The sequence below is a fragment of the Salvelinus sp. IW2-2015 genome, linkage group LG4q.1:29, assembly GCF_002910315.2.
Source record: "Salvelinus sp. IW2-2015 linkage group LG4q.1:29, ASM291031v2, whole genome shotgun sequence".
In the NCBI taxonomy this organism is placed as follows: domain Eukaryota; kingdom Metazoa; phylum Chordata; class Actinopteri; order Salmoniformes; family Salmonidae; genus Salvelinus; species Salvelinus sp. IW2-2015.
This window is the reverse complement of record NC_036842.1, coordinates 45512153-45535987: the sequence shown is the minus strand read 5'-3', so window position 1 is coordinate 45535987 and position 23835 is coordinate 45512153. Positions and strand designations below refer to the sequence as shown.

The 23835-nt window shown below is 43.4% G+C and overlaps 1 protein-coding gene and 1 pseudogene across 5 annotated transcripts in view; both read right to left on the bottom strand.

Moving 5' to 3' along the window:
* Window positions 1-3564: 3564 nt before the first annotated feature.
* LOC111962849 (small nucleolar RNA SNORA57) lies at window positions 3565-3689 on the bottom strand (annotated as a pseudogene).
* Window positions 3690-7801: 4112 nt separating this feature from the next.
* The window catches only part of LOC111962039 (nuclear cap-binding protein subunit 3), a 29921-nt gene continuing 13887 nt past the window's right edge, over window positions 7802-23835 (bottom strand). For 3 of the 5 annotated variants that reach the window (XM_023984800.1, XM_023984803.1, XM_023984802.2), the window contains exons 8-12: window positions 21048-21148; window positions 20497-20800; window positions 20166-20350; window positions 19729-19911; window positions 18413-19611 (exon numbers count right to left, since the gene is read on the bottom strand). In XM_023984800.1, coding sequence (XP_023840568.1) covers window positions 19325-19611; window positions 19729-19911; window positions 20166-20350; window positions 20497-20800; window positions 21048-21148 — 1060 coding nt within the window. In that variant the 3' untranslated portion in view covers window positions 18413-19324. Of the gene's footprint in view, window positions 7845-16352; window positions 17163-18412; window positions 19612-19728; window positions 19912-20165; window positions 20351-20496; window positions 20801-21047; window positions 21149-23835 lie in introns of those variants that run through there. The other 2 variants (XM_070442925.1, XM_023984801.2) reach the window with 2 other exon arrangements.

The window sequence follows — 23835 nt, the reverse complement described above, 5'->3', positions numbered from 1 at the left end:
CCTTCTCCCATTCCTCCTCTGGTCATCCAGATGGTCATTGGCAAACTTCAGACGGGCCTGGACATGCGCCTGCTTGAGCAGGGGGACCTTGTGTGCGCTGCAGGATTTTAATCCATGACGGCGTAGTGTGTTACTAATGTTTTCTTTGAGACTGTGGTCCCAGCTCTCTTCGGTCATTGACCAGGTCCTGCCGTGTAGTTCTGGGCTGATGCCCCACCTTCCTCGATGATCATGTGATGCCCACGAGGTGAGATCTGTGCATGGAGCCCCAGACCGAGGGTTGATTGACCATCATCTCTGAACTTCTTCTATTTTCTCTATTTTCTAATATTGCACCAACAGTTGTTGCCTTTCTCACGCAAGCTGCTTGCCTATTGTCCTGTAGCCCATCCCAGCCTTGTGCAGGTCTAACAATTTTATCCCTGATGTCCTTACACAGCTCTCTGGTCTTGGCCATTTGTGGAGAGGTTGGAGTCTGTTTGATTTGGTGTTGTGGACAGGTGTCTTTTATACAGGTAACGAGTTCAAACAGGTGCAGTTAATACAGGTAATGAGGTGGAGAACAGGAGGGCTTCTTAAAGAAAAACTAACAGGTCTGTGAGAGGCCGGATTCTACCTGGTTGGTAGGTGATCAAATACTTATTGTCATGCAATAAAATGCAAATGAATTACTTAAAAATCATTACCTATGTTGATTTTCTGGACTTTTTGTTTTAGATTCCGTCTCTCACAGTTGAAGTGTACCTATGATAAAAATTACAGACCTCTACATGCTTTGTAAGTAGGAAAACCTGCAAAATCGGCAGTGTATCAAATACTTGTTCTCCCCACTGTATCATGAAGAACTGAAAAAGTTGTGCTACTGCTCTCGACATTTCTGCCCTGATGTTAATATCGACAAAGCTCAGTGGGAAAATGTTGTGATGGACTACTTTCTTGGGGGATGATTGTGCCATGCTGACTCTGACTCTGAAAATGAATCAGACAATGAGGAAATCCCTGATTTAGGTAAAAATATTTTTTATTTAACCAGACATACAAGTCTCCCGATGACAATGGTGAGAAAGAAACGGTGTAGTTATGATGGAAGAAGTTGACCCAGATTTGAAATCAGTGGAATCCCCGGTTGAAGCAGAAAGATGATTGCCGAATGCGGAGAGAGTCCAAAAAGAGAACACATAAAGAATGCTGTTGTATAAAACACCTGTCTCCGGATTACATCTTTGAAGATGTAATCCGGAGACAGGTGTTTAATACAACAGCCTTCTGTGTGTTCTCTTTTCGACTCCCTCTGCATATTTGCAATCAAAAGGCAGAATTTTCTCCATCCCCTTAGCTATCAAACTCTGCTTCCACCGGGCATTCCGCTGATTTTAAAACTCGGTCCTCCAGAAAGTGGAGAATATTAACAACACCTTTTTCAGATCTTCATGATATCTTTCAAAAAAGCTGAGTTAGAAGGATTACCTACACATACTGAGCAGCTCATGTTATGGAAACATATTACACGGCAGACCAATTCCAACTCATCTCTCGTTATGTCCAGCCCATCCATTATCTCATCCAATCATGGCTACAGTAGCTTGTGAAAGTATTCACCCCCTTGGCATTTTTCCTATTTTGTTGCCTTACAACCTGGAATTAAAATAGATTTTGGGGGGGGTTGTATCATTTGATTTACACAACATGCCTAACACTTTGAAGATGCAAAATATTTTTTCTGGTTCAGACAAACAAGAAATAAGACAAAAAAACAGAAAACTTGAGCGTGCATAACTATTCAAGGATCATAACAAGGATCACAGACAACTGTGTAGAAACGTTAGTCGCTAACTATGTCTTGTCGTATGTATACAGCAGTGTAAAGGTCAAAATGTTATTCCTCCTTACCTATTGTAAACTTAAACCATCAATAAATTAATAAACTAAACTGCTTATTTTCAAATTAATTTACCACATATAAACGCAACATGCRACGATGTCAAAGATTCTACTGAGTTACAGTTCATAAGGAAATCAGTCAATGGAAATAAATAAATTAGGCCCTAATCTATGGATTTCACATGACTGGGAATACAGATATGCATCTGTTGGTCACAGTATCTGGTGTGACCACCATTTGCCCCAAGCAGCGCGACATCTGCTTTGCATAGAGTTGATCTGGCTGTTGATTGTGGCCTGTGGAATGTTGTCCCACTCCTCTGGGCTGTGCGAAGTTGTTGGATTTTGGCAGGAAGTGGAACACGCTGTCGTACACGTCGTTCCAGGGTCGGATGAATGGCACAACAATGGGCCTCAGGACCTTGTCACGGATCTCTGTGCATTCCAAATTGTTTTTCCGTTGTCCCTAGCTTATACCTGCCCATACCATAACCCCACTGCCACCATGGGGCACTCTGCTCACAACGTTGACATCAGCAAACTGCTCGCCCACACGACGCCATACACGCCATCTGCCATCTGCCTGATACAGTTGAAACCGGGATTCATCCGTGAAGAGCACACTTCTCCAGCATACCAGTGGCCATCGATGGTGAGCATTTGCCCACTGAAGTCAGTTACGACGCCGAACTGCAGTCAGGTCAAGACCCTGGTGAGGACGAGGAGCACACAGATGAGCTTCCCTGAGAAGGTTTCTGAAAGTTTGTGCAGAAATTATTTGGTCTGAGACGACGCCGCAGGTGAAGAAGCCGGATGTGGAGGTCCTGGAATGGCGTAGTTACACTTGGTCTGTTGTTGTGAGGACAGTTGGACGTACTGCCAAATTTTCTAAAACGACGATGGTGGCGGCTAATGGTAGAGAAATGAACCTTCAATTCTCTGGCAATATCTCTTGTGGACATTCCTGCAGTCAGTATGTACGGATGAGAGCAGCCCGTAAAAGCGAAGAGAAAAAGAAAGAGAAAGCAGCATAGTTTTATTTACATTTTTCAGGAAATTGTGTTTCTCCCTTCATCTGAACCTGAACCTCCTTCACATTGTGAGCCTCACCGCCAGTCTCCCCGACAACAAAGCCTCCACTTCCTGTTTCACCGCAGCGCAGCAGGAAGTGCCCTCATCCTACTCATTGGCCTCACCCAGTGGGTTCTCCATCAGTAGCTTGATGAGGGACGGGGTGACGTCCAGGAACAAAGACGTCAAGCGTGTAAGATCAAGCGTGTAAGCTGATACTTAAATGTTTGTAATCTTCAAAACACGAAGGATGATATATCTGCAGAAATATATTAAGACAAAAACATAAAATTTGATTAAGACAAAAACATGATAAGAATTTCCATCTGTACATTCCATTATTAATGTATTGTGCTACGAGTGATCTCTGTAGTGAACAACCACCTTCTCGTCGACTCGTCGTCCCTCTCGTCGTCGCTCTCGTCGTCCCTCTCGTCGTCCCTCAGGTGCCACTTCTCTTCCTCGTCTTCCCAGTACATCTGAAATCTCACACGTCTACATACAGACAGAGGAGGAAAGAGAAGTTAGAATCTAACAACGTTCTGACAATGTGCAGTGTCTAATTAACAACATAACATGACATAATACACAGGCTACAGCAGCATGACGTGAGAATGTCCCGGCGATTGAGGATAGCGCCAGAAGACGGGGAACATTCTGGCACCGAAGACATAGCACTGGACTTGTTAACACACACAAACATGAGTACAGATGAACAGTGTGCATGCCAAGAATGGAGGTTCAAATCCCTAACTTTAACTATAAATTAATCTTCACTGTTCTGTTACATGAGTGTTTATTTACCATTTGGGTTTGTTTATCTCCCTCTGCAGGCGGGTTTTATATAAGCAGCTTTCCTTTTGTCACCTTGACATTACAGTAAACAGAACTTTGGTTTCTCTAATGAAGAAAACCATGTTTGATTCTGCATACAGTACCTTAGCTATCTCCACCAAATCTGCAAATGTATTATGCCTATCATAGCATTGTTGGTACGTAAATAGGGCTGTGGCGGCCATGAAATTGTGTCAGCCGGTGATGGTCAAGCAAATAACTGCCGTTCTCATGGTAACTGACCGTTAATTAATATAAACAAATTTAGCATCTCCTGGCTTCCACGCATAGCCTACAAGCCACTGATGCAGACCTCTACATTTTAAAAAGTCTAATAAATCCATGTAATATAGCCTACACCTTCACAGTAAATCTATTATTTATTTTAGACAGGTCTAAAGAAACATGATATGAAGAAAATGTAGCCAATTTCAGAAAAACAGAATAGCATACTCTGAGTTGTCCTTGTTAGGTCCTGATMTGGCTCTATGCCATATGGTTGTGGGCTACGCTAGTTCATTAAGCAGACAAGATTTGCTTAGACTTCCGTGGCATTATTTTAGATTATTTTATAGTATGAAGAATACAATTGAACATACAGTACCAGTCAAAAATTTGGACACACCTACTCATTCAAGGGTTTTTCTTTATTTTTACTATTTTCTACATTGTTTTTTATTTATTTTATTTTATTTAAACTTTATTTAACCAGGTAGGCCAGTTGAGAACAAGTTCTCATTTACAACTGTGACCTGGCCAAGATAAAGCAAAGCAGTGTGACAAAAACAACAACACAGGGTTACACATGGGATAAACAAACGTACAATCAATAACACAATAGAAAAATCCATATACAGTGTGTGCAAATGATGTAATAAATAGGCCATAGTGGCGAAATAATTACAATTTAGCATTAACACTGTAGTGATATATGTGCAGATGATGATGTGCAAGTAGAGATACTGGGGTGCAAAAGAGCAAAAAAATAATAACAATATGGGAATGAGGTAGTTGGGTGGGCTATTTACAGATTGGCTGTGTACAGGTACAGTGATCGGTAAGCTGCTCTGACAGCTGATGCTTAAAGGGAGAAATAAGACTCCAGCTTTTTTTGCAATTCGTTCCAGTCATTGGCAGCAGAGAACTGGAAGGAAAGGCAACCAAAAGAAGTGTTGGCTTTGGGGAGGACCAGTGAAATATACCTGCTGGAGCGCGTGCTATGGGTGGGTACTGCTATGGTGACCAGTGAGCTGAGATAAGGCAGGGCTTTACCTAGCAAAGACTTATAGATGACCTGGAGCCAGTAGGTTTGGCGACAGATATGTAGCGAGGGCCAGCCAACGAGAGCATACAGGTCACGGTGGTGGGTAGTATATGGGGCTTTGGTGACAAAACAGATGGCACTGTGATAGACTACATCCAAATTTCTGAGTAGAGTGTTGGAGGCTATTTTGTAAATAACATCGCCGAAGTCAAGGATCGGTAAGATAGTCAGTTTTACGAGGGTATGTTTGGCAGCATGAGTGAAGGAGGCTTTGTTGAGAAATAGGAAGCCGATTCTAGATGTAATTTTGGATTGGAGATGCTTACTGTGAGTCTGTAATGAGAGTTTACAGTCTACCAGACACCTAGGTATTTGTAGTTGTCCACATATTCTAAGTTAGAATCGTCCAGAGTAGTGATGCTAGTCAGGCGGGTGGGTGCGGGCAGCGATCGGTGGAAGAGCATGCATTTGGTTTTACTTGCATTTAAGAGCAGTTGGAGGCCACGGAAGGAGTGTTGTATGGCATTGAAGCTCGTTTGGAGGTTTGTTAACACCGTGTCCAAAGAAGGGCCAGATGTATACAGAATGGTGTAGTCTGCGTAGAGGTGGATCAGAGAATCACTAGCAGCAAGAGCGACATCATTGATATATACAGAGAAATTTAACCCTGTGGCACCCCCATAGAGACTGCCAGAGGTCCGGACAACAGGCCCTCCGATTTGACACACTGAACTCTATCTGAGAAGTAGTTGGTGAACCAGGCGAGGCAGTCATTTGAGAAACCAAGGGTATTCAGTCTGCCGGTAAGAATGCGGTGATTGACAGAGTCGAAAGCCTTGGCCAGGTCGATGAAGACGACTGCACAGCACTGTATTTTATCGATGGGGGTTATGATATCGTTTAGAACCTTGAGCGTGGCTGAGGTGCACCCATGACCACCTCGGAAACCAAATTGCATAGCGGAGAAGGTACAGTGGGATTCGAAATGGTCGGTGATCTGTTTGCTAACTTGGCTTTATAAGACTTTAGAAAGGCAGGGTAGGATGGATATAGGTCTGTAACAGTTTGGGTCTAGAGTGTCTCCCCCTTTGAAGAGGGGGAAGTCCGCAGCAGCTTTCCGATCTCAGACGATACGAAAGAGAGGTTGAACAGTCTAGGAATAGGGGTTGAAACAATTGCGGCGGATAATTTTAGAAAGAGAGGGTCCAGATTGTCTAACCCAGCTGATTTGTAGGGATCCAGATTTTGCAGCTCTTTCAGAACATCAGCTATCTGGACTTGGGTGAAGGAGAAGCGGGGGGGCTCTTGGGCAGGTTGCTGCGGTGGGTGCAGGGCAGTTGACCGGGGAAGGGGTAGACAGGTAGAAAGCATTGCCGGCCATAGACAAATGCTTATTGAAATTCTCGATTATCGTAGATTTATCRGTGATGACAGTGTTTCCTAGCCTGGGCAGCTGGGAGGAGCTGTTCTTATTTGCCATGGTGTCCCAAAACTTTTTGGAATTAGTGCTACAGGATGCAAATTTCTGTTTGAAAAAGCTAGACTTTGCTTTCCTAACTGACTGTGTATATTGGTTCCTGACTTTCCTGAAAAGTTGCATATCGCAGGGGCTATTCGATGCTAATGCAGTATGCTACAGGATGTTTTTGTACTGGTCAAGGGCAGTCAAATCAGGAGTAAACCAGGGGCTATATCTGTTTTTAGTTCAATTTTTCTTTGAATGGGGCATGATTATTTAAGATGGTGAGGAAAGTACTTTTAAAGAAAAACCAGGCATGCTCTACTGACAGGATGAGGTCAATATCTTTCCAGGATACCCGTGCCAAGTTGATTAGAAAGGCCTGCTCGCTGAAATATTTTGAGAGTGATGAGGGGTCGACGTTTGGCCGCGGACCCATTACGCACGCAGGCAGTGATAGCTGAGATCCTGGTTGAAGACAGCAGAGGTGTATTTGGAGGGCAAGTTGGTCAGGATGATATCTATGAGGGTGCCCATGTTTACAGATTTAGGGTTGTACCTGCTAGGTTCCTTRGAAATTTGTTTGAGATTGAAGGCATCTAACTTAGATTGTAGGACGGCCGGGGTATAAAGCATATCCCAGTTTAGGTCACCTATCAGTATGAACTCTGAAGATAGTTGGGGGGCAATCAATTCACATATGGTGTCAGGGGCACAACTGGGGGCTGAGGGGGGTCAATAACAAGCGGCAAAAGTAGGAGACTTATTTCTGGAAAGGTGGATTTTTTAAAGTAGAAGCTGAAACTGTTTGGGCACAGACCTGGATAGTAAAACAGAACTCTGCAGGCTATCGCTGCAGTAGATTGTAACTCCGCCCCCTTTGGCAGTTCTATCTTGATGGAAAATGTTGTATTTGGGGATGTAAATTTCAGAAAGTTTGGTGGCCTTCCTAAGCCAGGATTCAGACAAAGCTAGGAATCATGTAGTAACCAAAAAAAGTGTTCAAAAAATAAATATATATTTTAGATTTTGGATTCTTCAAAGTAGCCACTCTTTACCTTGATGACAGCTTTGCACACTCATGGCATTTTCTCAACCAGCTTCACATGGAATGCTTTTCCAACAGTCTTGAAGGAGTTCCCATATATGCTGAGCACATGTTGGCTGCTTTTCCTTCACTCTGCGGTCCAACTCATCCCAAACCATCTCAATTGGGTTGAGGTTGAGTGATTGTGGAGGCCAGCTAATCTGATGCAGCAGATTTGATAATCTGATGCACTCTCCTTCTTGGTCAAATAGCCCTTACACAGCCTAAAGGTTTGTTGGGTCATTGTCCTGTTGAAAAACAAATGATAGTCTGACTAAGCACAAACCAGATGGGATGTCATATTGCTGCAGAATATGACATCAGTTCTGGTTAAGTGTGCCTTGAATTCTAAATAAATCACTGACAGTGTCACCAGCAAAGTACCCCCACACCATCACAACTCCCAGAGGGAACCACACATGCGGAGATCATCCGTTCACCTACTCTGCATCTCACAAAGACACGGTGATTGGAACCAAAAATCTCCAATTTGGACTCATCAGACCAAAGGACATATTTCCACCGGTTTAATATCCACTGCTCGTGTTTCTTGGCCCAAGCAAGTCTCTTCTTATTATTGATGTCCTTTGGTAGTGTTTTTTTGCAGCAATTCGACCATGAAGGCCTGATTCACGCAGTCTCCTCTGAACAGTTGATGTTGAGATGTGTCTGTTACTTGAACTCTGCGAAACATTTATTTGGACTGCAATTTCTGAGGTGGTAACTCTGATGAACGTATCTTCTTATGGCTGCAGGGGCAGTATTGAGTMGCTTGGATGAACGGTGCACAGAGGTGCCCATAGTAAACTGCCCCTCAGTCCCAGTTGCTAATATATGCATATTATTATTCGTAWTGGATAGAAAACACTCTGAAGTTTCTAAAACTGTTTGAATGATGTCTGTAAGTATAACAGAACTCATATGGCAGGCAAAAACCTGAGAAGAAATCCAAACAGGAAGTGGGAAATCTGAGGTTAGTCGATTTTCAACCCAGCCCCTATTGAATACACAGTGGGATATGGATCTGTTTGCACTTCCTACGGCTTCCACTAGATGTCAACAGTCTGTAGAACCTTGTCTGATGCCTCTACTGTGAAGTGGGGCCGAAGGAGACAGGAATTAGTCAGGTCTGCCATGAGGTGACCATGCTCTGACCATGCGTGTTCACATGAGAGGGAGCTCTGTTCCATCGCACATCTGAAGTCAATGGTATTCTCCGGTTGGAACGTTATTCAAGATTTATGTTAAAAACATTCTAAAAGATTGATTCAATACATCGTTTGACATGTTTCTACTAACTGTTACGGAACTTTTTGACATTTCGTCTGCTTTTAGTGAACGCGCTTCCTGATTTTGGATTGTTTTACCAAACACGCTAAACAAAAATAGCTATTTGGACATAAATGATGGACATTACCGAACAAAATGAACATTTATTGTGGAAGTGGGAGTCCTGGGAGTGCATTCCGACGAAGATCAGCAAAGGTAAGTGAAGATTTATAATACTATTTATGAGTTTTTGTTGACTGCACAATTTGGCGGGTAACTGTATGGCTTCCTTTTGTGGCTGAACGCTGTTCTCAGATTATTGAATATTGTGCTTTTGCCGTAAAGCTTTTTGAAATCTGACACAGCGGCTGCATTAAGAACAAGTGTATCTTTAATTCTATGTAAAACACGTATCTTTCATCAAAGTTTATGATGAGTATTTATGTTATTTGACGTGGCTCTCTGCAATTTCTCCGGATATTTTGGAGGCATTTCTGAACATGGCGCCAATGTTAACTGAGGTTTTTGGATATAAATATGAACTTTATCGAACAAAACATATATGTATTGTGTAACATGAAGTCCTATGAGTGTCATCTGATGAAGATCATCAAAGGTTAGTGATTAATTTTATCTCTATTTCCGCTTTTTGTGACTCCTGTCTTTGGCTGGAAAAATGGCTGTGTTTTTCTGTGATTTTGCGGTGACCTAACATAATCGTTTGTGGTGCTTTCGCTGTAAAGCCTATTTGAAATCGGACACTTTGGTGGGATTAACAACAAGATTACCTTTTAAAATGGTATAAGATACTTGTATGTTTGAGGAATTTTAATTATGAGATTTCTGTTGTTTGAATTTGGCGCCCTGCACTTTCACTGGCTGTTGTCATATCATCCCATTAACGGGATTGCAGCCATAAGAAGTTAAAGTAATGATGGACTGTTGTTTCTCTTTACTTATTTGAGCTGTTCTTTCCATAATATGGACTTGGTCTATCTTCTGTATACCACCCCTAACTTGTCACAACACAACTGATTGGCTCAAACGCATTAAGGAAAGAAATTCCACATATTAACTTTTAACAAGGCACACCTGTTAATTGAAATCCATTCCAGGTGACTACCTCATGAAGCTGGTTGAGAGAATGCCAAGAGTTTGCAACGCTGTCAACAAGGCAAAGGGTGGCTCCTTTGAGGAATCTCATGTAAATATATTTTGATTTGTTAAACACGTTTTATGTGTTATTTCATAGTTTATGTCCTCACTATTATTCTACAATGTAGAAAATAGCAAAAATAAAGGAAAACCCTTGAATGAGTAGGTGTTTCCAAACTTTTTACTGGTACTGCAGCTGAATAAAATATACTGTAAGTTATTTATGCAAATTTAGTTTTGAAACAAACTTTGGGCATATGTTTTGATTTTCAATACATTCTAAGGCTGCATGATTAAACTCTCATGATGATTTGAAAAAAGTTGTACGAAAGACATGAACTATGCTTATTTTTTATCGCAGGCTGAACACACTTCATCAGTCTCTCATTCCCAATTTGACAAGAACTTAAGGGCTCAAATTTCCCGGCGGCATCCCCTTTGTGTGGCCGTAATGCCCATTAAATAAATCCATGCCTTTTGCGATCCGTGGCCGTTGTGCCCTTCGGCTGAAAATAACAAATATAATTCCCTTCTCCCGGCTGCGTGCTCCGAAGCACCTCTCACTCACATGGCTCTCTCAGATACACTACATGGCCAAAAGGATGTGGACAGCATAGCAGCAAAGGGAGGACCAACTACATATTAATGCCTATGGTTTGGGATTGAGATGCTCGACAAGCAGGTATACACATACTTTTGGTTACGTAGTGTATCTTAATTCTTATTAACCAATGCCTGTCACATGATCGGGTCCTTCTCACAGGCTACAAGTGAAGACAGACACATCGGTGACGCAACTGCGCAAGTCCTTATCCAATTCCGAGGTGCATATTGAAGATGTTGGAAGAACTGTCCACATTTACTTTTTGGCAGCCAACAAGATGAGTAGGGCTAACGAACAGCAAAAGCACTAGCCCATGTCAATCTATTATCCCCCATAGTACAGAAGTTGACGTATTTTATTCTGTGTGAGAAATAAATATTCCAAGCATAGTCTGGGACAGTTGTGGGCTGCAATAGATCCCAAATTAATACAACCACTAGCATCAAAAAAAACTATTTTAAAGCAATGAGGCTAACGCAACAGATCAGAATGTTTAGCTTAAAATGTTGATAAACTATTAGCCCATTTCTTCACATTATAAGCACAGCAATGCGCACACGGCAGTAGGCAATGAGCACGAATGTTCCAAAATGCAATCAATTATTGGGAAAACACCATTCTCAGAAGTGACCGCAAATGCGATTATGCATGTAATGCTTTTATTATGAAGGTGCATTTTTATGGTGAAAATGATTTTCCCCAAACTTGAAACTCACGAGGTATGTATGTATGTGTCACGCTCGTCTGAATGAGTGGACCAAGATGCAGCGTGGTATGGTTCCATCCTCTTTATTACAAAGTGAAACTTACAGAAAACAATAAAGCACAAAACGTGAAGCTAATGTAGTGCTCGCAGGCAACTATACATAGACAAGATCCCACAAAGCACAAAGGGGAAATGGCTGCCTAAATATGATCCCCAATCAGAGACAACGATAAACAGCTGCCTCTGATTGGGAACCATACCAGGCCAACATAGAAATATAATTACCTAGATGACCCAACCTAGTCACACCCCGACCTAACCAACATAGAGAATAAAAAGCTCTCTATGGTCAGGGCGTGACAGTATGCCAGTTCGGCTCTACACCCAGAAGCAGATCAACATGCTCAATTTTAAGAAGTTATTTGCCCACTTTAATTGGGATACAAACCTTATCAAAACATGTAGGCTTATGGGCTAGGCTATGAGGTGTGAGACTATGATTTGAAAAAGTGACACACAAAAAAAGGCATGCGCTGTTTCTTGCCTTACTGCACACAAGCTGGGCATCATTCACAAGTGACAATATATCATTCACAAGTGATAGGCTAATATTGTCACTCATCAGACTGTTCTTGATTTAATCTTGTCTTTACATATACTAAAAAATATATGTGTGACATTTTATTTTAGAATGGACTATTATCATGCACCTGTCTCGAAACAGTCTATGTGCACTTAAATAGCGAATGGAGGATGCTTTTCCCGTAGTTCATTTTCATGCCAGCCAGGTAGGCTATACTCCTGTTAGAAAGATAAGCAATGTCGGACAACTATGAAAAGCTCAAACCAAGTTTATTCACCCAATGGGTCAGACAGCTGAACAGACAAAGACATTTTCCCCCAGCACAAGTAAATRTACCCCAATTTAGGTGAAGTCTCCTCCTTCTCTCTAAACATTACATCTTCATTGCTAGGCAGGAAGTTAAGTGATGTGGGTAATAAACTGTTCCTTCTCCCTTAATGTGGCCTGACCTCGGCCCCCATTCCGCACTAATCCACATCTCTCCACCCTTATCAGTGACCGCAACCATGTGATTGCCTTTCCCTTATTCAGTTCAATTCCAAGCCCCTGGCTCATATCCAACCTTAATTGACTCCACCATATACATTTCTCCTACAGATAACCATTAACTTCTGGTGTAGCAACCAGACTGTGGCCCTTCTCCTTTCCATAGGATACCTGATGTCAAACACTATTTCAAGTTTAGAAGTCCAAACCCATCAGTGCTTAATAAGTTGAGAAATAACTATAGTAGGCCTATAGAAAGCTGATGGGATCCTCCTCTTTTTAATAGAGGCCATCAAAACTCTGTTTTCTCACGCAATTGTATAGCCTATAGAAATGTTGCTCAACATGAGCGGGGCTCTCATTAATGGGCTCTCATTAAGTGATTGATTAGATTTTCGATCACATTTGCATTGATGTCAGAGTGATTAAAGGGACAATGGAGTGCTGAGTTCCAGGCAGTTAGCAAGTTTGGTAGGCTACTAATGACCATCAGCAGCATCAGAGCTTGGTGGTGAAGCCTAATTACCATGACGATAGGGAATTTGACCGCCTTCATTACTCGTGACCGCCGGTGTGGCGGTAATACGGCCACTGTAACAGCCCTACACGTAACTTATTCTTTAACTACTTATCTCATGTTGTGGAAGTTTATTCTGGTGAAGTTTGAAACATTGATATAATTATTTTGTAGAGATTGTATCTTAGCTATGGCTCTAATAGTTTACATGTTAGCTACACAAATTGCGTGTTTTCTCATGTTAGATCATGCTAGTTTTGTATAAGAATGCATTGAGCTCTTTTGGTTGTATTAGTCAGAAGATGGATTATGTCTATGACAGTACATACTGTTCTGCATTAGTAATGTTAAATTGCATTGCAATAGGGGCCTTTGTAGCTGTGTCTAGCTGCCATGCTATTGTATCTTTATGTCATACTGTAGTTTTAAGGAATTTGAGTAAATGTACCCTATTTGTCCCAGTTTCACCCTTTCCCAGTCAAACCTGAGGACAAATGGATATCCTGTCTTCAGAGGTTTGATGAGGGGAATACGTTTACAGGGTATCTGCAGGTTCCATGAATTTGAAGGTATGACTAATGCCTCTTGCCACCCCCGCGGCCTCAGCAATGGATTAGTCCATTGAGACAGGCATGAAAGAAAATGTATATATTTGCGACTGCCAACAGCCTATTGACTGTAATAATAATGAACTCAGCAAAAAAAGAAACTTCCCTTTTTCAGGACGCTGTCTTTCAAAGATAATTCGTAACAATCCAAATAACTTCACAGATCTTCATTGTAAAGGGTTTAAGACTAACAGCTTACAGACGGTAGGCAATTAAGGTCACATTTATGAAAACTTAGGACACTAAAGAGGCCTATCTACTGACTCTGAAAAACACCAAAAGAAAGATGCCCAGGGTCCCTACTCATCTGTGTGAAAGTGCCTTAGGCATGCTGCAAGAAGGCATGAGGACTGCAGATGTGGCCAGGGCAATAAATTGCAATGTCCGTACTGTGAGACGCCTAAGACAGCGCTACAGGGAGACAGGACGGACAGCTGATCATCCTCAAGTGGCAGACCACGTGTGATTTCACCTGCACAGGATCGGTACATCCTAACATCACACCTGCGGGACAGGTACAGGATGGCAACAACAACTGTCCGAGTTACACCAGGAATGCACAATCCCTCCATCAGTGCTCAGACTGTCCGCAATAGGCTGAGAGAGGCTGGACTGAGTGCTTGTAGGCCTGTTGTAAAGCAGGTCCTCACCAGACATCACCAGCCACAACTTCGCCTATGGGCACAAAGCCATCATCGCTGGACTAGACAGGCAAAAAGTGCTCTTCACTAACGAGTCACGGTTTTGTCTCACCAAGGGTGATGGTCGGATTCACGTTTATCGTCGAAGGAATGAGCGTTACACCGAGGCCTGTACTCTGGAGTGGGATCGATTTGGAGGTGGAGGGTCCGTCATGGTCTGGGGCGGTGTGTCACAGCCTCATCGGACTGAGCTTGTTGTCATTGCAGACAATCTCAACGCTGTGCGTTACAGGGAAGACATCCTCCTCCCTCATGTGGTACCCTTCCTGCAGGCTCATCCTGACATGACCCTCCAGCATGACATTGCCACCAGCCATACTGCTCATTATGTGCATGAATTCCTGCAAGACAGGAATGTCAGTGTTCTGCCATTGCCAGCGAAGAGCCCAGATCTCAATCCCATTGAGCAGGTCTGGGACCTGTTGGATCGGAGGGTGAGGGCTAGGGCCATTCCCTAGCCCTCAGGGTTATGTCAGGATGAGAATGACAGATTTGTACCTTGTCAGCTCGGCGATTTGAATTTGCAACCTTTCGGTTACTAGCCCAACGCTCTAACCACTAGGCTACCCTGCCGCCCCATGTTACGTTTGCTGAAAATAAACGCAGTTGACAGTGAGAGGACATTTCTTTTTTTAATGAGTTTATATATACACACTTTTTGAACTATAACCATTTTACATTTGCATAAATGAACATGGTTTGAATGAGAACCACAAGAATACAGAGGTAGCTGTTCAAAATTGTCCTGCTCCTTGGCCAAATAAGCTACAAGACCAACTTTAAAACATTCAGGCTAACTTCAAATTCTTTAGAATCTTTATCAACTATAACTACATTGAACAAAAATAAACACAACATGCAACAATTTCAAAGATTTGACTGAGTTACAGTTCATATAAGGCAATCAGTCTATTGAAAAATKTATTAGGCTCTAATCTATGTATTTCACATGACTGGGAATGCAGATTTGAATCTGTTGGTCACAGATATTGTAAAAAAAAAGTAGGGGAGTGGATTTGAAAACCAGTCAGTATCTGGTGTGACCACCATTTGCCTCATGCAGCATGACACAGAGTTGATCAGGCTGTTGATTGTGGGCTGTTGAATGTTGTCCGACTCCTCTTCAATGGCTGTGCGATGTTGCTGGATATTGGCGGGAACTGGAACACACTGTCGTGTCTCACACATGCTCAATGAGCGTCATGTCTGGTGAGTATGCATGGAAGAACTGGGACACTTTAAGCTTCCAGAAATTGTGTACAGATCCTTGCGACATGGTGCCATGCATTATAATGCCGAAACATGAGGTGATGGCAGCGGATGAATGGCATGACAATGGGCCTCAGGATCTCTGTGCATTCAAATTGCCATTGAAAAAATGCAATCGTGTTCGTTGTACGTAGCTTATGCCTGCCCATACCATAACTCTACCGCCACCATGCTGCACTCTGTTCACAACACTGACATCAGCAAACTGCTCGCCCACACGACGCCATCTGCCCGATACAGTTGAACCAGGATTCATCCGTTAAGAGCACACATCTCCAGCGTGCCCGTGGCCATCAAAAGGTGAGCATTTGCCCACTGAAATCGGTTACGACACCGAACAGCAGTCAGGTTAARACCCTGCTGAGGACGACGAGCACGCAGATGAGCTTCCCTGAGACTGTTTCTGACAGTTTGTGCAGAAATTCTTCAGTTGTGCTAACACAGTTTCATCAGATGTCCGGGTGGCTGGTCTCAGACAATCCTGCAAGTGAAGAAGCCAGATGTGGTTGTCCTGGGCTGGCGTGGTTACAGAGTCTGCGGTTGAGGCCAGTTGGACGTACTGCTAAATGCTTGAAAACAACCTTGGAGGTGGCTTATCGTAGAGAAATGAACATTAAATTATCTGGCAACAGTTCTGTTGGACTTTCCTAAAGTCTGTATGCCTCGTGCATGCTCCCTCAAAACTTGAGACATCTGTGGCATTGTGCTGTGACAAAACTGCACATTTTAGAGTGGCATTTTATTGTCCCCAGCACGAGGTGCACCTGCGTAATGAGCCTTCTGTTTAATCAGCTTCTTGATATGCCAAACCTGTCAGGTGGATGGGTTATCTTGTCAAAGAATAAACTGCTCACTAAATGGGATGTAAACAACATTTCTGGGCTCTTTTATTTCATCTCGTGAATCATGGGACCAACACATGTTGCGTTTATGTATATCTATATAGTACCAGTCAAAAGTTTGGACACACCTACTCATTCCAGGGTTTCAAATGTTTTTGTCTTCAAGGCAAAGGGTGGCTATTTTGAAAAATCTAAAATATATTTTGATTTGTTTAACACTTTGGTTACCCCCTGTATATTTGCCTCGTTATTGTTATGTCATTGTGTTACTTTAATTATTTGATTTACTTTTTTTAGTAAATCATTTCTTAACTCTATTTCTTGAACTGCATTGTTGGTTAAGGGCTTGTAAGCAAGCATTTCACGGTATACACACACACACATACAGTACCAGTCAAAAGTTTGTACACACCTACTCATTCAAGGATTTTTCTTTATTTTTACTATTTTCCACATTGTAGAATAATAGTGAAGACAACAAAACTATGAAATAACACATATGGAATCATTTAGTAACAAAAAAGAAGTGTTAAATCAAAATATATTTAGCCACTCTTTGCCTAGATGACAGCTTTGCACACTCTTGGCATTCTCTAAACCAGCTTCACCTGGAATGCTTTTCCAACAGTCTTGAGGTAGTTCCCACATATGCTGAGCACTTGTTGGCTGCTTTTCCTTCACTGTGCGGTCCAACTCCTCCCAAACCATCTCAATTTGGTTGAGGTCAGGTGATTGTGGAGGCCAGGTCATCTGATGCAGCACTCCATCACTCTCCTTCTTGGTCAAATAGCCCTTATACAGCCTGGAGGTGTGTTGGGTCATTGTCCTGTTGAAAAACAAATGATAGACCCATTAAGCGCAAACCAGATGGGATGGCGTATCGCTGCAGAATACAGTGGTAGCCATGCTGGTTAAGTGTGCCTTGAATTCTAAATAAATCGGTGTCACCAGCAAAGCACTCCCACACCACCAACTCCTCCAGTGCCTCAAGGTGGGAACCACACACGCGGAGATCATCCATTCACCTACTCTGCGTCTCACTAAGACAAAGTGGTCGGAACCAAAAATCTCAAACTTGGACTCAGCAGACCAAAAGGACAGATTTCTACCGGTCTAATGTTCATTGCTCGTGTTTCTTGGCCCAAGCAAGTCTCCTCTTTTTTTATTGGTGTCCTTTAGTAGTGGTTTCTTTGTAGCAATTTGACCACGAAGGCCGGATTCAGTCTCCTCTGAACAGAGATGTGTCTGTTACCTTAACTCTGAAGCATTTATTTGGGCTGCAATTTCTGAGACTGGTAACTCTAATGATCTTATCTTCTGCAGCAGAGGTAACTCTGGGTCTTCCTTTCCTGTGGCGGTCCTCATCAGAGCCAGTTTCATCATAGCGCTTGCACTTCAAGAAACTGCAAGAAACTTTCAAAGTTCTTGACATTTCCCAGATGACTGACCTTCATGTCTTAAAGTAATGGACTGTCATTTCGCTTTGCTTATTTGAGCTGTTCTTGCCATTATATGTACTTGGTATTTTACCAAATTGGGCTATCTTCTGTATACCACCTTGTCACAACACAACTATTTGTCTCAAACACATTAAGGAATAAAGATACTCCACAAATTACATTTTAACAAGGCACACCTGTTAATTGCAATGCATTCCAGGTGACTACCGCATGAAGCTGTTTGAGAGAATGCCAAATGTCCAAAGCTGTCAAGGGGAAGGGTGGCTACTATGAAGAATCTCAAACATATTTTGATTTGTTTAACACTTTTGGTTACTATATGATTCCATGTGTTATTTCATCATTTTGATGTCTTCACTATTATTCTATAATGTAGAAAATGGAAAAATAAAAAAACCATAGTGTCCAAACTTGACTGTGTAAACACATAAAATAACTCACCAAACTTAACTCTTGATCTGTTAAAGCTAGAGACACCAAACTAACATGTTTAAGGCTATCCTATCCACCAAAATACTTTCAAAGAGCCGAAGCTAGTCAATTTCTTGGAAAATTGCCTTCTAGTTGATTGTATTCTCAGTCAAATAAAGAGTTGTTACAATTGCCAAGACAAGCAGACAGTTGTTGACATGTTTTATTTCTGCTTAGGCCTTAATGAAATCAATTCCTTTTCTGTCTGGGAATGTAAGGTTGTCCTCCAACCGGCACACTATTCCCTACATAGGGCTCTGGTCAAAAGTAGTGCACTATGGGGCTTTGAAGGACGGCACAGTCATTGAAGAATCTTCTGCCTTGAAAAACATAATATGAACATTGGCCATTTGCACATAAAACATTCAGACAGTACAAAACCTTTCCGTAGAGAATCGATTCATCTGGTTTAGTTGTCTCTATGGGCCAAACCTGTGGAAGGAAATAAATTGCCACAAACCCAATAATTGTTGTTCAAAGTCACTCACACACAGATACCATATACTGTATGATCCTGTGTCTGGTACCACACAAAGAGACAGGGAGAGCTCTCAGTATCTGCATCTTATCCTCGTCCCAGTTCTTCTGTAGTTGAGGGGCTAACAGAGACATTTATATTGCCCTTTAAATATTTGACATGACTTGAAGTGTAGGTAGGCCATCAGTAAAATGTCACAGGAACACGTTTGATCAGAACACCAGTCCCATGGGCTGCAGAGATCATGTGATTAAACAAAAAAAAAGTGCCTCCTGTCCTGACAAACATAACTTCTCTCTACATCAGACAATTCTGTCCAGTTCTTGTGTTCGTACGATGGACCAGGCCACAGCAACAGGGGCCCATAAGGATCTAAACAGAGACGAGTAACTCAAGGAGAGCAGGGGTGGAGGTGGTCACCTTGCTGCTCTAGATGAAGGCATGACCCAATCCACACTGATCTAAACCCTCCCCCACCAGTTGTATTTATTCTCCATTTCACTCACACCTCTCTTCCCATACTCAGTTTCTATCAACACGTCTCGCTCCCCTACCCATTCTCTGCCTCCCTCCTCTCCCTCAGGAGTCTGAGTCAGACCCGTTGCTGCTCTCCCGGCTGACCTCTATCTGTAGCGAGGGCAGGTTGTCAAGCCGACTCCTCTTCATCTTGTGGGTCTGCTGTTCCTTCTGTTTGATCAAGGCCCCCCACACCTTCTGCAGTGCAGAGTCGTTCTCCTTCTCAACATCTTCTCCTCCCCGCCCCCCCAACCTGGAGCTGGTTGATCCCGAACCCGCTCCGTGACTGGGAGGCTTCCGCTCGGGAACCTCGTCCTTATAGGAGGGGCCGAGCCTGCTCCACAGACGACCTGGAGAGGGAGGGGGTTCAATATTAAAGCGCTTTCTTTCAGTGTCTTTTCAACAAACCTACTGCATTATTGACTAATAGCAGTATATGGACATGTGCGTTTTTCTTCCTTATTTACTTGATTTCCTGTCTTTGGACGAATCAGGGTAGAGGCGGCGGGTGTCTTGTTTGACCACGCCCAGTCGCCTGTGCACATCTGTGATCGGCTGTCGGGGAGGGGGTGAGTCTCGGGAGGCGACGGGAGAGGCGGAGGGTCGTCTCTCAGAAGAGTACGGCCTCTTCCCTAACCGCTGCCTCACATCTACACACACACACAACCCAGAACATGGTTAAATACAACATATAGTGTCCGGGAACAAGATTACATTGATATTGTTATTTATGTATTACTTCAGTTTATTTTTGTAAATAATTGAACACTTTTCTTATTAACACTGCATTGTTGGTTAAGGGCTTGTAATTCAGCATTACACTGTAAGGTCTTACACTGTGGTATTCGGCACGTGACTAATAACATTTGATTAGATTGACTTTGTAGACTGGTGGACAACTGACCTGTCTTTCCAATGCTGGCCACAGGGTGGCCATGTTTGTGCTGGGATAGGCCACGTCTCTTCTCCTCCAATAGCTGCCTCACGTCCATCACTTTCTCCACCGCACTGCTTTTGGTCTCGCCCACTGATCCTCCACCAATCCTGTTCCGGATGCCACTGCCGCTGTCACTCCGAACAGCAGAGTGTCTGAAAAACACAGACAGCAAATGTTTTCCCTATGTTTACCTACATTAAAAAGGTCCACATTCTACACACGCACAGACAAAGACACAGACTGTAGGCTCCTGAGGTTGGTCATGGTCTGAACACATGGTCACCCACCACCCACTGACCGTATAGTCTTGAGGTTGGTCTCGACCTCATCTGCGTACATGGTCATCTTCATGCTCTTCTTGGGAGAGGGGGTGGAGATCATCTTGAGCTCCAAGTCATAGTCCATCTCGTCTGAGTCCGACAAGACCGAGGGGGAAGAGGGTCTGCCCAAACGACTCCACAGGGCCACCACTGGGTCCCCCACCCTCACCCTCCCTCTTTCCCCCTTCTCCTTGTACTCCACCACCCTGTCGTCTGAGTCCATGTCTTCTTCCTCATCCTCTTCTTCCTCTATTGGTTCTTCTGGCAGGTTGATCAGGTCAGCTGAGAGGGGGGGGGGGGGAGCAGAAGAGGGAGCAGGATGAAGGAGAGAGGGGGAGGAAGTCAGATTAACACAGGGGATCTGTAAATTAACATTTGCACATGTTGGGCCTCATCTGTAAACGTTTGTGTGTGTGTGCGCGTTGTCACCCAAGTATATTTAGGGTGACGTGTGAGTGTGTTGTTCCCAGGGTTGGGGTTTGTAGAGCAGTGCATGTATGCAGGGCAGGGTGTGTTTATGTGTACTTACCAGAGTGGCTGTGTTTGTAGGGCGGTGTGTCCCCCATGCTGTCCCCTATCAGGGGTTTCTTGCTCTTGCTCACAATTCTGCGTGTGTGATACCGTCTCTTCCTGCAGAAGGTGACAGACATTAGCAACAATAAACATACCCACCCCTACACAGTACAGTCTATACATCACCTAGCACCCACCCTATACTTCACACAGTACAGTCTATACCTCACCTAGTACCCACAGTATACCTTCAACATTTAACCTAACCACATCCCCTTAACCTTCTAGTCCGGGGTATTCAAATCTTTCCCTACAGGGTCCACAGTACTGCTGGTTCTGTTCTACCTGATAATTAATTGAACACACCTGGTGTCCCAGGTTTAAAATCAGTCTCTGATTAGAGGGAAGAATGAATAAAAGCGGTGGAACTGACTATCAGGTCCAGTTATACATTTGGGGATCCTAGACTAACCAGCATGTCTTTGTGATAGAAGGAAGGGGGTCAAAATGGAAAATAAACTGGGGGAAAAAGACGGAAAAATAGATGAGAAGTAGAGAAAATGAGTGAGGGGAGAATAAAAGGGAAAGAGAATGACTGCTGTTGTGTTCAAGCAGTGGATGACTAAGAAATGTTCAGGGATGCAAACCTGTCAGGTCCCCAAAGAGTGACACTTTTGTTCACTGAAAACATCCCTGCTAGGGGGAAATTAAACAAATAATATGATCTACATGATCAGTCTCTGTGTGGAAGTGGTTCATGTGAACCTAACTCACAGCTAAAACATGTACAGAAAGCAATCCAATGTTATTTGTTGCCTAGATTTTACTGCAAATGACACTCAAGTCTTGAGAAAAAAACACTGCACTAATATTACAGTTAGCCATGACAGCCTTTATAATAGAACGCTTGAGACCACACACACACATCTAAATATTGAACTTGGGGAAAAAACATCTTAAAGTAGAAATAGAATGAAGCAAACAGGCATTCTATTGTTGCTCTATCATAGTGGCCAGTATAGTAGACATCGATCAGGTGCACAAGGCTACAAGTGTGCAAAAATAACGTTCACTGAGTAAACCATTGAATAATCCCCCCTCACTCATACAAAAGTTTTACTGTCAAGTTCAACACAACAAAAGCAGTATATTTGGGCTACACTGCACGGTATTACATTGTGGACATCTGTTCTACAATGTGCCAGCAGAGCAGGATACCRTTTGTTGGCATAATTGATCTCTTTCAGGCAGCGAGTACACCTGGCATACCCCTTTTTACCCACTGTATTGAACGAAGGAAAGTGTGTTCTTTCACCTCATCCAGCTTAAGCCAGGCCCAGCTCCAGCTACACTTGATCCCTGAATCCACTTGTTTAACAAGCAATGCCTCATTTTCACCCAATTCACTCATTCTGAAAATTAACCACAGAGTTAAAAAAACTGTTTGTTAGCTAGTCAACATTTCACACAGATTGCCAGTAAGCAACTAATGCGTTATAACTTAACGGCAAGGAGTCGTATACCAGTTAATACTATAGCGAATTGGTTAGGTTTAATTTATTCTTTTAACCCCGTTTCTCCCCAATTTCGTGGAATCCAATTGGTAGTTAGTCGTCTCATCGCTGCAACTCCCGTACGGACTCGGGAGAGGCAAAGGTCGAGAGCCGAAACACAACCAAGCCACACTGCTTCTTGACACAATGCCCACTTAACCCGGAAGCCAGCCGCACCAATGTGTCGGAGGAAACACCGTGCACCTGGCCCCCTTGGTTAGCGCGCACTGCGCCCGGCCCGCCACAGGAGTCGCTAGTGCGTGATGGGACAAGGACATCCCTGCCGGCCAAACCCTCCCCTAACCAGGACAACGCTGGGCAAATTGTGCACCGCCCCATGGGTCTCCCAGTCGCGGCCGGCTGCGACTGCCTTGACTCGAACCCAGAATCTCTAGTGGCACAGCTGGCACTGCGATGCAATGTCGTGGGCCACTGCGCCACTCGGGAGGTTAGGCTACTAACGTTAGCTCATCTGATGTTGTAACGTTAGCCAGCTAGCTGTCTGACTTCATTAGCCAGCTAAAGTTGGCTAATGTTGCTCAACATTTCTCTGGCGAGCTAACGGAGAATACTTAATGCTAACAATACTTGTTCCACCACACTTTCCCCCTCACATCAAATTTTCCAAATGCCAGTTGTTTTTTGGTTACAGCTTATGAAGTACGCTTCATCGCCTTCTTACCCCCTGCTCCGTGGTCAGGCCTCTCACCTACCTCCTCGTTATCGTTCAGGGAAGCGCTGCTGTAACTGGCAAACTGCCTTTGCACCCTACAGCGGTCTTTCCAGAGCCCGCACTGATTTTGTAACTAGCAAATAGGTCGTCTCTTCTCTCTTCAGTCGCGTGCAGCTTCTGTTATGTGAATGATTGGCTGAGCCGTGGATTGGCTGAGCCAGCATCACTCGTTCGCTTACAAACGCGCATCACTCGTTCGCTTACAGCCAGTAGTGATCCAAAGCCCCCCCCACCAAATTTTCTCATCAGATCTTAACGATTCACGTAGGTCACCTATTTCGGATTTAAAAAGGCGAAATTCAGCCGAAAGGTGACTAGTTTGCATCCCTGAATGTTAGTAATGTAGAACCTTGTTTTTTTTCTGATAAAGGGAAAGTGCAGACAAAGAAAAAGTTAAAGATGGCGTCAGGAATTAGTGAGCAAAAAGACAAAAAGGAGGACAATGTACAACAGTGTAGCAGCATATCCGTTCCAGTCAGCCATGGTGGTGCTGAGGATCTGACTGTCTGGTGGCGGCT